This window comes from Melopsittacus undulatus, chromosome 4, assembly GCF_012275295.1.
Source record: "Melopsittacus undulatus isolate bMelUnd1 chromosome 4, bMelUnd1.mat.Z, whole genome shotgun sequence".
In the NCBI taxonomy this organism is placed as follows: domain Eukaryota; kingdom Metazoa; phylum Chordata; class Aves; order Psittaciformes; family Psittaculidae; genus Melopsittacus; species Melopsittacus undulatus.
Window position 1 is genome coordinate 101,108,521 of NC_047530.1, and position 14,611 is coordinate 101,123,131.

The following is a 14,611-nucleotide window of genomic DNA, read 5'->3' on the forward strand; positions in this document are numbered from 1 at the left end:
CCCATTTGTCACCACACAACCTGGTCAGACCCCTCACTCGCCCCTTGTCCCCATGGTACAGTCAGCACCTAGAGGCAACAGAAGCTGGCAGGTATGTTTTCCTCAATCTGCTCTAGTCCACAGCACAAGCTCATGAGACACTGTGGCCTGGCTGATGTGTGAGCTGGGTTTCCACAGGCACAGCTGAGATGAAAGCAAATACATCCAGGTGGTGAGGGGAAACCACTTGGATATGTAAATATATGCTTGTACCTGCAGGGGCTGCAGTGTGAAAATGACCTTTCCAAGCACTTACTGCACTTTTGGTTTACCACTTTCTTGGATAACATAGCTAGGAACCTAGGCAACTTTGTTTATCTTCCCAGGCCTTTTCTGTTTGGCTGCACGATACTGCTTCCAATTTCCAGGGCTCCTGAGGGAAATGCTGATTTCTATAAATCCCTATAGAGATTTGTTAATCTCTCAAGAGATTAGTATTTCCCTCTCAGAATTTCTTGGGAGGGAAAGGGGAAGAAAATTCTGTATGCAAACATTTTCATTTGCACTGAACATCTCTTTAAAATACCAGGAATTTGAGTTGCTGTTACCTGATTGCTCTTTCTAGATACGATATTGAACTTAGGCTTGATCAAAACACCTTCAGCATGTTAAGAATTACTTCTTTTAGTAAAAATATTCTTACCCCATCATGTAACATCATGGACGACACTCTGATGCACCTGCACAGTGATTTTCAAACCACAAAGCAGAGAATTTCTCTGGTGAGGGAGAAGCTCTCCTACCTGTTTTTAACTTGCAGCAGCTCGCTTCACCACTAGATGTCTTTGAGAGCTGCCTGGGATCCACAGCACAGTTTCTGGTGCCCAAGGCCAGGCCGCTTTCAACCCAAAGTTACAGAGCCCTTCTTTTGTCCATTGTATGCACTGAGGGCTTTTTTAACTTAATAATTGCTTTGTGTCCAGGAAGAGCTGCAATTCCATGATACTGCCCACACACCCTGCACTGCCAAGGGTTATACAAGTATAACAATAGACAGAACTGGCCTGGGTGCCCTGCACACATAAACCTCTGCTGAGTGTCACCATGTCCCTTCGCGATCTGTCACAAAGCACAAGAACAACTGACTACTCTGATCCATAGTATCTGTCCAGTGCCTGGCACTAGGCAGCCCTGCACATGTTTTGTCACTGAGCTGGATGCACACATAAAGGTGGAATTATCTGGTTCTTGCCCTTCTTCAGGCTGTCACACCCAACACGTCAGACGGCAAGAGAAGGCAGATGGAGCAAGGAGTGGGTTGCAATCTTTTATTCAGTAATCAGTCCTGCTGTGTGGTAGCATCTTAGCAACTGGAACCCAAAAATGCAAAAATACTGAGTTTTCAGCAGTGAAAAAACAAGCAGTATAAAATATTCCAGTATTGCCTCTTAGAACCATTATTTCAGTAAGAGCCCTGTTTCAAAGGCAACATGCTTATTTCATTTGCTTGCTTTCTATTCTCAATCCCTCCCCCCAGAATTGTTCAGACAGTAACCTCCTGACCCCCATCCCACCTGCACACATCATGGGGAGCCAAACACTACATGAATCTCCTCCTGATTCCCAACAGTTTACTGAAGAATGTTCTCCCAGTGGTGTCAACTGTCAAGACACAGATCATAGTGACATGGAGTGATCCTGATGTTCTGCAGCACCACTGCAGACAACCGTGGTGCTACTGAGCTCCGAGGAGAGGCTCCGTCTCCCGGATGAGCCATTGGAGAGCTTCGTGCCGGCCTTGCCTCTCCAGTTCTGCTCCAACTACTTCTCTGCACTTCTGATGGTAGTCATCCACCCAGTTACGCTAGAGAAAGGGAGAGGTACGATATGCAGCATAACCACAGAGGAGTCAGTGCCCTTACAAGTTGTGTTCAGCCAGACATCTGTAGGCCCTTGTGTTCTTTGGGACCTAGCTGTTAGGCTGGGATGGGATCCTGTCCAAAGAGACAGAGCTCTAACGTATAGAAGTGACTTGTAAACTTGATATGAGTAGGAATCGAAGCAACTGGTCCCAGGTCTTCAGAAGAGCCAAGGTTCAGCTCAGCTGACAAGCATTCAAAGTCTCTGCAAATCACTGCCTCCAGCAAGCCAGGAGAGCTACATTGTACAGTCTAGTAAATAGCTTTGCAAACTAGCAACTGAACAATGCAGCCCTGAGACACAAGTTGCCCTATTGATCAGAACATGTAACCTTACAGATCTTGATACTCTTCACAGTCCTCTTCAGAAAAAGGAAATGTAAACAGGATTGTCATTCAGAAAAGGAGGATGGGTTGAGGCAAAATAAAGGGTATTGTAGAAAAACAAGGTGAAATACTAGTGAAGGTGGTGGGAAACCTAAACAGTAAGTTTAGAGTATGAAGCTATTCAGGACATAAATGCTGATGAGACGCATCACTGATGTCTGCTCAGAGTCCATCGGTACTACAAAATGTGGTGTGGCTGAAAGGGACCGACCATAAGCAGATGCAAACAACAACCTAAGACATAGTGTAAGTCTCTGGGTGAAAGCATGATAGTCTCACTGAAGTAAATTAAGGCAGGAGTAGGAAAAGAGGAGAGATGATAGCAGCAAATAGATCAAAGGAACTACCAAAAAAATCATTGGAGGGGCCCTTGCTCCCTGTGACAACACAGAATAATTTAGACGGGAAAGACCTCTGGAGAGCTCATTGAGTCCAACCTCCCACCCAGAGCTGGATCAAGTTTAAAATCAAGTCAGACTGCTCAGGATTGCTCGCAGGATCAATCAAATTGAACAGAGGCCAGTGGTTTTTATAAAGAGAACAGAAGAAGGTGGTGCTAGTGCAAAGAGGCAATACAAACCTATTGTTTCACTTACCTCTTTTTGTGTCAGCAAATTAACATCAATCATTTTCGTCTGGATTGGAACCAGGGTTAAGGGTTCAAAAGTCAGGCTCCCTCTGTTTTTGAAATTATACTGCAGCAGAAAGACAAATGGGGTTGTAAAACTTTAGGAACAGCTCTAGCCAGATCACGCTTACCCCATGGTTCACATCATCACTACAGAAAAACACGTGTAACATTCAAATGAGAGGGCAGCAACTTACTGTTGAAAATAACATTCTTCTTACAGCTCAAGCAAAGAGTCTCAACATAAACCTTAGTTATTTCAATAGTCACTTCTTAAAGGTCATGCCCCATGTCACAACTGTACAGGACTGAGCTTGATACTGTACAGTCATTTTCAGTTTGGCGTTTCTAAAAGCATAACCCAGCCAGACTGGCAGTTATAACATCAAAATCTGTTCAAGGCCAGGTAGGATGAAGCCTTGGGTGATATGGTTTAGTGTGAGGTGTCCCTGCCCATGGCAGGGGGGTTGGAACTGGATGATCTTAAGGTCCTTTCCAACCCTAACTATTCTATGATTCTATGATTCTACTGCCACTGAGGACTCTCTATCAGAGAAGAAAATCCTGACTTCAGAAGATCAGCTAACTCTACAGCAGTAACTTCAAGGGGCTGAACAAAGATGTTTTGACATCCACACAGAAAACATTTTGAAACTCCTATCACATAATTGTTTTATACACATATATGTGTTTGAAATACAAACTTAAACCTATGGAAACTCTGCAGAAACAGAACTGTCATCTGTGTCTCTGTTAACAAGGGGAACTTAGAATCAGTCTTCACCATAGGTTTTGGAGACCTTGTGTAGGATTCAACTGTCTGCAGCATGGTCCCACCTCAAGTTCCAGTACTTTAAAGGTTTACAACCAGTGAGTCATGGAAAAAGGTGCATCTTGAGCATGTCATTCACCTTGGTTTCAGCAGGAATCACAAGGACGACATTTTCTATTCGGATCCCGAAGGACCCATCTTCATAATACCCAGGCTCTGCAGAAACAGACAGTAATTAACTAAGCCACATAGCCGCACTGTGCAAATACTTATTCCCTATGGCCAAACTTCCACTGCATGGGTTTAGTCCGCTGAAGTCACTAAGCAATCTTGACATCAAGCATCCACAGAGGCAAACAAATTTCTTACTCTACTTAATCTGCACATAAGCCCTGAGCAAGGTTAAAGCAAAAGTTCTCAAAGAGAGGAGAAACAAGACAGACAGCCCTCAAGCTCAGAAAGTCTCCTTTGAAGTCAAGAGAGAGCACAGAGTACATGTGTTCCAAATATCAGATGCTAATGGTGCCCTTACAAGCTGTGCTCAGCCAAAGACAATACTAATGCCTTTACAAAAGGCAAGTGGGTAACACCTTCCCCAAAAACACTTATTTTAGAGAGTGCTCCCACTCCCTGACAGGACTTTGCAGCCCTGAAGGAATGTGCTGTCTCTCAGCAAACAGGCTGCTCATTTACTATTGGAGGAATAAGGCATGTAAAGATTTAATAGCTGCCTCAAATAGCTCATAGTAAAGACAGGATTAGCTCCTGAAAGCTTGGTGTCCAGCTTGTATTGCAGCCAGCTCTTCCACTGCAGAATGGGAGGCAGCATGCCAGAGCCTGGCTGGTCAACAGCACAGCTCTGCTGAGGCTTGCACTGTAGAGAGCAGGCAGCAGGCTTGCAGCACCTGACTGCAAAGATGCTTTATGGAAGGTGAAAGAGCTAAAATAAGGATCTTTACCTAGAAAGTTTAAATGACAAAATAACACACTGATGAAGCAGGATCAGAGCTTATGATCCCACCTTTCCTTTACACTACTGTCAGATTTATTACTTCTGCATCTTAAAGAGCTTGGTCCTTCCCCAGTAACCAGAGAGAATCACCAGTGATAAATACCATCAGAGACGATCATTCCAGCCTCCAAGGGCTCATCTGCAAAGGTTTTGTAGCTAATGCCACAAGGACCCTCATGTACATTTAGGAAAGAGCCAACTCCATGTCCTGTCCCGTGCAGGTAATCCAAACCACAGTCCCACAAGGCAGAGCGGGCAAAGGAATCTAGAAGGTGACCTGCAGGCCAAAGAGAAGAGATGGACATGGAGAGAGAATGTGATCAAGTCAGGCTCCCACAGAGAAGATGATAATCTCTGAAGGTTCAAACCTGGAAAATATGCAAAAAAACCCCAATCAACTAACCAAAAACCCCCACCACCAACCAAAGAAAGCAAGTCATTGGATTGTTACAAGTTACAGGGCAGACTGGGCAAGTCTCATGTTCAAGCCCTTTCTAAAGAGCCCCTGTCCCTCTGATTGCATAGCTCTTCAGAAGATGGTCTGTAACAGAAACATTGCACTGCTGCTTGCTCCACTGGTGTTTTCAGAAAACAATCTAGGGGTTAAATGTTCCACTGAGAATTCAGCACCTTTCTTAAAGGTAGCTGCACTAAATGAACTCAGATGACTTGCCAATTATATTTGGTGAATTAATCAGCTAGACTTCTTGTCTGGATGGCCAGTCATTTCAGCTTGTTTCAGCCAGAATGCAGAGATTTTTATTGCCTGCCTGTGAACATCAAGCCCATATGTTCAGGTTCAGACACCACCCAGTTTTAGTTGGGGTTTCTTGTACAACTATGCAGCTGCTTTTTCTTCACCTACCCAAAAATGCAAACCGAAGAAAACTCTAAAAAGAAAAGTCTTTGTGCAAGGGTCTCATCAGGGGAAAAGAGCTCTGCAACAAATTCACCAGGGGTGAACGTATGTCACAGCTTCTCCTGCACAAAATCAAAACATCTCCTTCCTGTGTCATTTTTCCATGCTGCTCACTGACAAGAGATTCCACATTAACTGGAACAGAATTAGCCTGTCCTTTTGGAGCTAGAAAGTGACCTCTCACTTTGACAGGGCCATGAGGAAAGCATAAAGACAACTTCCAAGGACAGAAAGGCCACAGATGTATTAGACAGCCACTGAGCAATGAAAGTCACTATCACCCTACATGCATTTCAAACGCCCTTCAGACTTTCTCCCTCAAAATTTTCAGCACTGGTTGATGCCAAGAGAGGTGGCATCAGTAATCCAGATCCAAAATACTGTGATGGAAACAGACACAGAGAGTTACATCAACATCTGCCTAACACATCTGGACCTGTCAACCATAACGTTGCTCTCAGACCACCAGTTCTCCAGAGGTCACTGCTGTGGTCAGAACACTCCAACTCACCAACCCACCTTTGGTTCCATTTGGGAAGATGGCTGCACTCACAGCTATATGTCCCTTCAGGACATAGGTGAAGCATTCCTGTCAAAGAAATGTGTGCCATAAGTAAAGAGGGAGAGTCAAAACTTTGTCTTCCCCAGGAATGGAAGGAAAGACTGCATCTTGTGCAAATTGCAAAGGACCTGGGAAGGCTTGCTCATGCTTCCCAATGGCTGGCAACGCCAAAGCAAACCATGAGCAGAATGACTTTAAATTACTCTGAAGATATTTCTCTGCTAATTACGGAGGGTGTCACTAACTCAGAGTGCAGGTTTAGCAGCAGGATTCACCTGACCTACTTGACTGATTTTCTCTGTGGCTGTAGTTTTACTTCCTGAGCATACCCTACAGCATATTTTCATCACCTGGTGAACTATAATGATGAAATTAGTTTTAATTAAAGAAGCAATTTAAAATAAACAAAATTACATTGCTGAATTTCCAACACAGACTTCCTCAAGTAAGTCTGAGACTGGTTTTTTATATGGTACACTAGACACAAACCACTACTGCAGCCTTGCATTAGACACTGAGCTTTGTACTAAATTAAACCCCCACGTTGGACAAGCCAGTAACATCTATCTTCAGCCTGCGGATTTGATTATTTAGAGAAGACATGTCACTTTGCAGATGAGAGGTGTGCATTTTAAGATAGAAAGGTGTCATTCTCTAAATCACTTCGTTTATGTTTTGGAAGTATGAAGTCTGACAGCATCCTTTTCAGTCTTTATCAAGATGCTGTCACATATTATTAAATAAATGATACTTGATAGAGTATTTTGACTATATAGCAATAGGACACATTACTCATTTGTTTAAGTATCTCTCATAATAAGTGTCAGATCACAAAGCACACTGAGATGCCAAATTACCTTTTCATAGGCTGATGGTGTGCCAAAATGCATTGTCCTGGTCACATCTGTTGTACCATCTCTTCAAAGACAAACAAGATGCAGGAAGCAAAGGGAAGGGGGAGAAAGGTCAAAGTGAGAATGCACAAAAAAACTGCACTGCAGCAAAGCAACCAAGCTCATAATTGGGTAAAGTCATCTGCTGATGATGTAACAGCTCTTAATCTCCAAAATTCCTGAACATACACATCCCAGATGTAGCAATAAGGATTTAAAATTCAAAATGTTATCTTTCACCCATAAGCATCCCAAAGCTCTTCACAAATTAGAATCTAAACTGCTCATAAAAATGATGCTAATTTGGAGTTTAGCAACTGGTACCCATCCATGGAGAACAGAACAGAAAAGGCCAAATTTGTATGGAAGATGATTCATCAGCAGTTTAAAAAGATATACTTATGCACAAATGACAGCTACCAGCTCAGGGAAGAGAAATGTAAGGGGGTACAGCGTCCCTTACATCCTCAGGGAGTCTTGTTCTAAGATTTCTACAAGTTGTCAAGCATTTGGATAGGGGTTAGTCTGAGATGTCTGAAACTGGCTCTAAGTTTCTTCTAACAAATAACAATTTGAGCCTGCTGTCAAAAACACAGAGGCTCTTACATGAGTTCTCTTTGAAACACTCCTGTGCCTACACTTTTCCCCTGCACACACAAGCCATGGTCACAAAGAGCTCCCGGTTTAACTTCTTAGCAGGGCCAAGCAGAGCATCCCTGTCACAATGCTGTGGTAAGTGCCATTGATGTCCAGCTTATATTGTATTCAAAGGGCTGCTTTTCACAGTGGCACTAAGGAAATCATTAATTAGGCCATCAGAGGAAGGAAAAAAGATCTCCTTGTAAAAATCTTATCAAAGGATGTCTGTATGGTTCTTCTGCAAAGCTCTTCCTGACTGACATAACAAAAAAACATAGCTCTAAAGACAAAGCTCATCTCAAAGGAGCGGCCAGGCCTGTTCTGCACCTCAGTGAACAAGCCACTTCTCATCTATTTACACTGGTTAAAAACACCACTTCTTTCATTTTCCATGGAGTCAAGAGTTCCACAGTAAACAGCTGCAGAGACTGAGGCCACTGAATGTCACTGTCAAAACAGTACTGAGTGAGTCAACAGACGTATGATGCCCTCCCAAAAACACACCTGAGACTCAAGTGGCCTCTGCAATGAGAAACCCTGTCTCTGAGTCTCTCACTGGAAAGGCACAGAACACCACAGGCCAGTACTGTCCTGCCTTGCTCTGACCTCAGCATCAGTCAAATCTGCCCACAGGGCACCTTCACAAGGACAGGTGCCTCACTCAGCTGTGCAGGCTGCTGTGTAGGCAGCCCAACCCTAAACAGGGCAGTCAGGCCTGTGCTAGAGCTACCATTACCCTGGTAATGGGACTTAGATAAGAACTGTACTTTTAGACCTCATCTCCTGCTCCAGACAAGGCTTGTCAGCAGCCCCAGTCTGCTGCTCTGAGCCCAGTTCAAGAGCCTCCTGTCACACATCAGCCACCCACTGACTGATGCACTTGGCTTTATAAAGGGGACACAATGAGCAGGCTCTCTGTGAAATGGCACTGGGCTCAAAACTATATGTTACCATATACAGCAATAGGGAGCTGACCCTGCAGGTGGTCATGGGGATCAGAAAACATAGCACCACTCATCCCACTCACTTGTATTGTGCTCCTGAGTCTAGGAGGTAGATCTCGTTCACAGACAGCGTTCTGTTGGTCTCAGGAACTGGCCTGTTCAGTTAAACACAAAGCGTTTTGTTCCACAGTTTTAAGGTCTCCAGCCCATGTCTGCAGTCCAGAAACCATATTAAGTGCAAGTTTGGATGTGTCAGCTCTGATTTCTTGTGGCAGTGATGGAAAACACATATGCTGAGCCAGGGATCATACTGAGGAGTGTATTTGTCTACAGTAAAATAGCACTACAGTATAATATAGCTTTGTTGCTCCCAGCAAAACCCTCAACATCTGTTCCTGGACATATTTCAGAACAGTCTGCAGTTCATACTCCTCTTTCTCAGACTTCTACCCCCAAAACAGCCCTTTTCTATGGCCTCTGAACAGATCAGCATGATAATACATGCATGCTGCCAGCAGGGAGAGATTTTAATTTAGTAAGTGTGGAAGCTCTGGTGGAATAAAGCGAGATGGCAATCAACATCTCCCTAGAGTACTCTGTTGTGACACCACAACGAAGCCTGACAGCTCCTTCCAACTATGTTTGCTGAAAGATGAAAGGAGAAGCTGTGTTTCTCTTACTTGTAGTGAATGATGGCTCCATTTGGACCTGTGCTTGATATGGTAGCAAAACTCAATTCAACAAAGTCTTTCTGTTGGCTGAAAGAAAAGATTGTGATCACTACAGCACAAGTGAGAGGAGCACACAGGCACCTGAGGTACCTGGAGTAACCCCCATCATCAATTTCACATTGCCTAAGCCTTCCCCTTAGCCCTGAAAACCATCTGGGCAAGCATACTTGGGTTAGGAGAGTTGTATAGATTAAAGCCCTATCCCCCCAACCATGTGGAAACCTGCTTTCCATATCTTTCTTACTAGCAGAAAATTCATCACCCAACCCACCTATGGAAGACATGTCCTGGACAATTTCTTCTTTGTTATTTACTCAAAGGCATTTTTGGAAGTCTTGTTGATGTGAGTGAGTATCTCTCAATACAAATGGTGCTCCCTCTCCATCAGAAGAGAAGGAAATTTAACTCTCATATCAGCTCCTCTGTGCTAACAAAGCAACTGTCTTGTATTTAAGCGTCCTAACCTGTGACATTGCTCATTGCTATCTCAAAAGAAAACTGGATAGGATCCAGTGGGCTGCAACTTCTATCTCCCAAGAGACCCAATTCTTTCCCAACTCTTTCAAGTGTTTAAAGAAATCCTGTAGTAACGGTTTGTCCTCAGATAAAATTTATCTGCGAGTGAGCTGGATTTCTAAGGAATGAAATAAAAACAAAGGATAAAAACACCACCCAGAAACTATCCTCACAGAGATTTACTTTTTACCTGCGGAACTCCTCAGCTTTGTCTGCAGCAATTATTTCTGTTACTGTTCCCTTTGGAACCTAGTGGACAAAGATGCAGGTTGAATTAGCACACCAAGAAAATGCTAAATGCTTAAGCACTGACCCTCGTCTGTGCATTATGAGACCCAATCTTGAAGTGACCTCTTTCCAGGCTTTTTGTCCTCATTCCTCAGTACTGATAAGCACCAACCTAGCAATATTGTGCAGGGCATGTGAGAAGAGGAAGCAGAGACAGATATAGCAGTATTGCTGAACCCTGACTAGGAAGCAGTTAATGCAGTGTTAATTTCACTGAGATATGTGCAGAGGTAACATCTCACAAGACAACGTCTCTTCACAGACAGGTTACACCAAGCTTAAACAGCTCTCTCCAACAAACCATGGTATTAGCAGAATTTTTATGCTTTTAAGTAAGAAATGGAAGCAGTTGCAGGAAAAACAAAGGACATTAAATTTTACTTTAGGCATTTGATAAATTACTGGACTGGACAACAAGCAAAGGGAAGCAAGAGCTAGGTTTCATAATCCCTGAGGCAGACTTCTTGAGGTACTCAGACATGTAAAAAGGTACCTTTGGGAAGCCATCAAGCCATCTCCATAGGTAAAGTCAATGGACTCAGACATGCAGTAGCACAGAAGGAGCACAGCTTAGTAAGTTGTTGTGTAACACTGGGCACTCTGCACCTTCACTGAGTACTTCCAGAGAAAACATGATTAATTTGTCTTTATCCCATTTTCACTGCACATGGGCATGACTGCACCTCTCCATTCATAAACTCCAAATTTGCCCATACCGCCAGACAATACTGATCACCACGAGAATGGTTCTGAAGTATTGCACCAGACTGGGTATTCCTTCATGATTTATACTACCAAGCCAGCACAAGACAGTGTTAACACTATATGAAGCCTATTCAGGTCATTTCTCATCTGCTCTGGCTTTGGTCTATGTAAAATGAATGGGGGCCTTGGATGAAAGCATGATTGAAATCCCCACCAACAAAAACAGATAAAACCCCAACTGTTTTTCCACTTTTAGCAAAGGCACTATAAAGACTATAAAATTTTATGCTCATGAAGAATTTTACATAGTAATAAAATATCCAAGTTAAAAAAAAAATGAATACACTACCTCTTTCTCCAGCCAGTTAAAGAGCTCACACAGGGCAACAGCATCTTTAATCTGTGTTAAAACAGGCAGAAGAAAAGGCAATTGAGAAGACAAATGATTTATCAAGCCTCAGTATAAACAGGCTTTCAGGCAAAATAATTTAACCTGCAAATTTCAGAAACACTAAGAGATGATCTAAGAGGTCTTTCTGGGTTCTGCCTCCTGTAATTAATAAAAGCACTGGAAATGTATCTGGACAATTAAATAAACGTTAATAAAAGTTTACTGATGGAAAGTATCATATTGTGAAGAATTACCAAGTACACAGCAAACCCTACATGACTTTCAACCCTTGTGCTTCGACACACAACATCTTGCATTTCACCTCGTGGCAGGTAACCACGAGATACATCTGGTGATGTGACAGGGGAACATACCCTTTGGGCACATGGCACCACAGTCTGTCACACAGCTTCTGACTTCTCTCTTGCCTGATAACCCCCATTTTTGATTCCTTTTTTCTACATGCTTATAGCATGCAGAGGCAAGGAGACAAGGATATAAGAGCAAGGCACAATTTTGTCCTCAGGTGGCCGGTGACAAAGTGTTTGTTCAGTACAAGTATTTTTTTTTCCCATTACCTAACAGGCAAAGAAAAGCACTGAAATAGAAAGCAGCAGTTCCCAAGAAGCGAGCAGAAAATATGGAACAAGTCCAGAATTGCCAGCCCTGCTTTAGCTGCCACATTTCTCCTCTTGTGAAAATTGCTGCTTGAAACTTAACAGGAATTAAACAAGAGAAAATTTCAGCCCCACCATGAACCTGTTTCACAGGCAGCTTTTTCTGCTTGAAAATATGAAGCTTTCTGGGAAATCAGTCTCATTTCCATTGTGTCATGATGATGACACAAAATCAAGAGTGCTTTGAGGACACTTGACTGCTCCTGAGCATCTTGAACTGTGTTTTGCACCATGTGTTGAAGAATTTCTCTGTGTTCTCTAGGCTGTGTTTATACAAGTCATAACAATTTCAAGACTCCACTGAGAAAGACAACAGAACTAACACAGGGGAAAGAACAGCCTTTTAATGGCTCATACTCTAAACAACACTTCTCAAGTCTGCAGGGTCTTCCAACAGAGCAAGGCTGGGTCCTCACACTATCACAAATGTTGTTCTTCACTCCAAGGGAATGCTAAACAAGCAAAAAACACTGCTTCGGCATCTGATAGAAAACCACTTTTACCCTGCCATCCAAATTCTTATTTGCCTTTTAGTCTGAAACACTAAAACTGTAAGAAAAACATAATTTCTCTCCCTAAATTTAAAACAAACCTCTTGCCATGTACAAGGAGACTCTCAGAGTTCACTTACATGTGCTCTTCTCATGCCTTCTGTTTCCGATGCATTCTTCACAGCTTTTGCAATGCAGATGGGAGTATATGGGGTGAGGTATCGGTAAGCCTGCAGTAGAAGGACAGGGATTACTTATGGATTAGCCAGACTATATAATCCTACAGGTTTAATAACTCAGGCTGGCCACAATTTGTACTTTGGCAGTCTCTCTCAACCTTCAGAGCTGGGAAATACTGGTTGCCAGTAGCCAGCTAAGTGCACTGGTGAATAAAGAGGAGAAACAGTCCCTGACTGAAGGAAAAACAGCCACAAGGAAATGGAAGGAGCTTGTCATGAAGCAGGGTGAAGTTCTGGATATCCTAATTAGAATATATATATATCAATGTCTGAGCCATGGGTGTCCTACTGCTGATGTACACTAAAGTCCCAGAGACCGCCAATGAGAAACACCAATCCCAGGGACTAAGGTGGAATTTAGGCTGTGCAAACAGACCAAAAGTCACCTTGACTTGTTACCTGACTTGTCACCCAAGTAGCAGGAAGCACAGGATATCCAGCCCAAGTTACAAGCACTGGAGTTGAACCTGGTGGGCCCTTCAAGGGTCTGGTTCCTCCAGCACTGAGAATCACCACTTCCAATGGTCAGCAGCTCTAACAAATACCTCAAGGCCCTAAAAACCATGGAGGGCCTTTGCAAAGCTCAGCATTATATGCTGTCCACTTCTGAAAGAAGTTTACATCAGCAGTTTTGAGACAAAATCTTCCTGTGCCTGGAGGGGATGGCCCTACATTAAGAACTAGTAACAGATCCCTTACCACCTCCCCAAACATCAGCTGTCCTTAGATTAGCAGGAATGCTTGGCTGGTTCTGAGCATGTCTTCAGAAATTCACCAACTGAGGTGACTTGGCCAAGCCTTGTCACACTTGGCATCAGAAGAAGGATCAAAGACAAAGTCTTTTGCCCCAGAGTTCTCTGCTCTACTCATTATATATGAGGATATGGGATGAGCACCTACACAAACACAGGCTTGGTAGACCTTCAGCAAAGACCAATTTCACACAAATCCTACAGGTCTAAAAATAGCAAGACAATTACACTACATTAAAGTACACTACATGAAAGTGTACATTAAAGTACACTACATGAAAGTGTACATTAAAGTACACTACAGAATTAAAGTACTGAAGAAGCCACAAGTCGGGAAAGTTCTTTTATCAGCTTCAGGACAATACTTCTCAACTGTCAGATTCTTAGACTGGTTTGCCTTTCACAGATACTAGTAGGTTGTACTGATCTTCTGTGAAAAGCATATTTACATGCACCTGTAGGTAAATTTATAAAGGGTTTGAAGATCTGTGTTTAACAATGGACTGGATTTTTGCCAGTGTCAATATTTGGCTTTGATGGAGACAGTAGATGGACTTCCAGCACAAGGGTTCTTCAAAGCACCACAGACCAGCTGCTCAGCTGGTGTCAAGCTGAAGAAAAAAGCCCAGCATAAGGAACCAGGAAACCTCTGGCTCTTCCAGTGACTCTCTCAGTGGTTTTTAATCAAGACATTTCAGTCCTCCCTCTCATACTTTCTATTGCACAGACCTCCTTGAACCAGGGATTCTCCCATTGCAAAGAGAGGGCATGTAGCACTGTAATGACTCAGTATCAGCTGAAACTGCTAACAGGGTAAATAATGTCACTACAACTCATTACATTTCTTAATCTAGGCCAGATCTGCTGTACTTCTCCATATGGATGTTCTAAGTAAATCATCTACAGCAACTTCACCAAACTAGGGTTGGTCAATTAACTGCAACTACAGCAATTCTACTCTGAAGTCAAAAGAGCAACAACAATTTATCCTGAATGCTCCCCAAACCCTTTGCTTTCTGCTACCCTAAACAAGAGGCCATTTGCATCTAGAAATGGATTAAGGTGTCAGAAGATTTAACCCTGAGCAGGGGCAAAAAAGGGTCTCTCTTTCTCACGTACATGGTAGGAAATATCCTTCCCAAGTATCTTCTTTCATGACTATGGAAT

General features: G+C 43.0%; 1 protein-coding gene across 3 annotated transcripts in view; it reads right to left on the reverse strand.

Moving 5' to 3' along the window:
• Positions 1–1,293: 1,293 nt before the first annotated feature.
• XPNPEP1 (X-prolyl aminopeptidase 1) overlaps positions 1,294–14,611 on the reverse strand; it is a 33,735-nt gene continuing 20,417 nt past the window's right edge. For all 3 annotated transcript variants that reach the window (XM_034062097.1, XM_034062099.1, XM_034062098.1), the window contains 11 exons: positions 12,594–12,683; positions 11,244–11,294; positions 10,092–10,150; positions 9,335–9,412; positions 8,738–8,809; positions 7,036–7,096; positions 6,136–6,205; positions 4,801–4,974; positions 3,825–3,901; positions 2,882–2,980; positions 1,294–1,843 (listed from right to left, as the gene is read on the reverse strand). In XM_034062097.1, the coding sequence (XP_033917988.1) occupies positions 1,715–1,843; positions 2,882–2,980; positions 3,825–3,901; positions 4,801–4,974; positions 6,136–6,205; positions 7,036–7,096; positions 8,738–8,809; positions 9,335–9,412; positions 10,092–10,150; positions 11,244–11,294; positions 12,594–12,683 (960 nt within the window). In that variant the 3' untranslated portion in view covers positions 1,294–1,714. The remainder of the gene's footprint in view (positions 1,844–2,881; positions 2,981–3,824; positions 3,902–4,800; positions 4,975–6,135; positions 6,206–7,035; positions 7,097–8,737; positions 8,810–9,334; positions 9,413–10,091; positions 10,151–11,243; positions 11,295–12,593; positions 12,684–14,611) is intronic.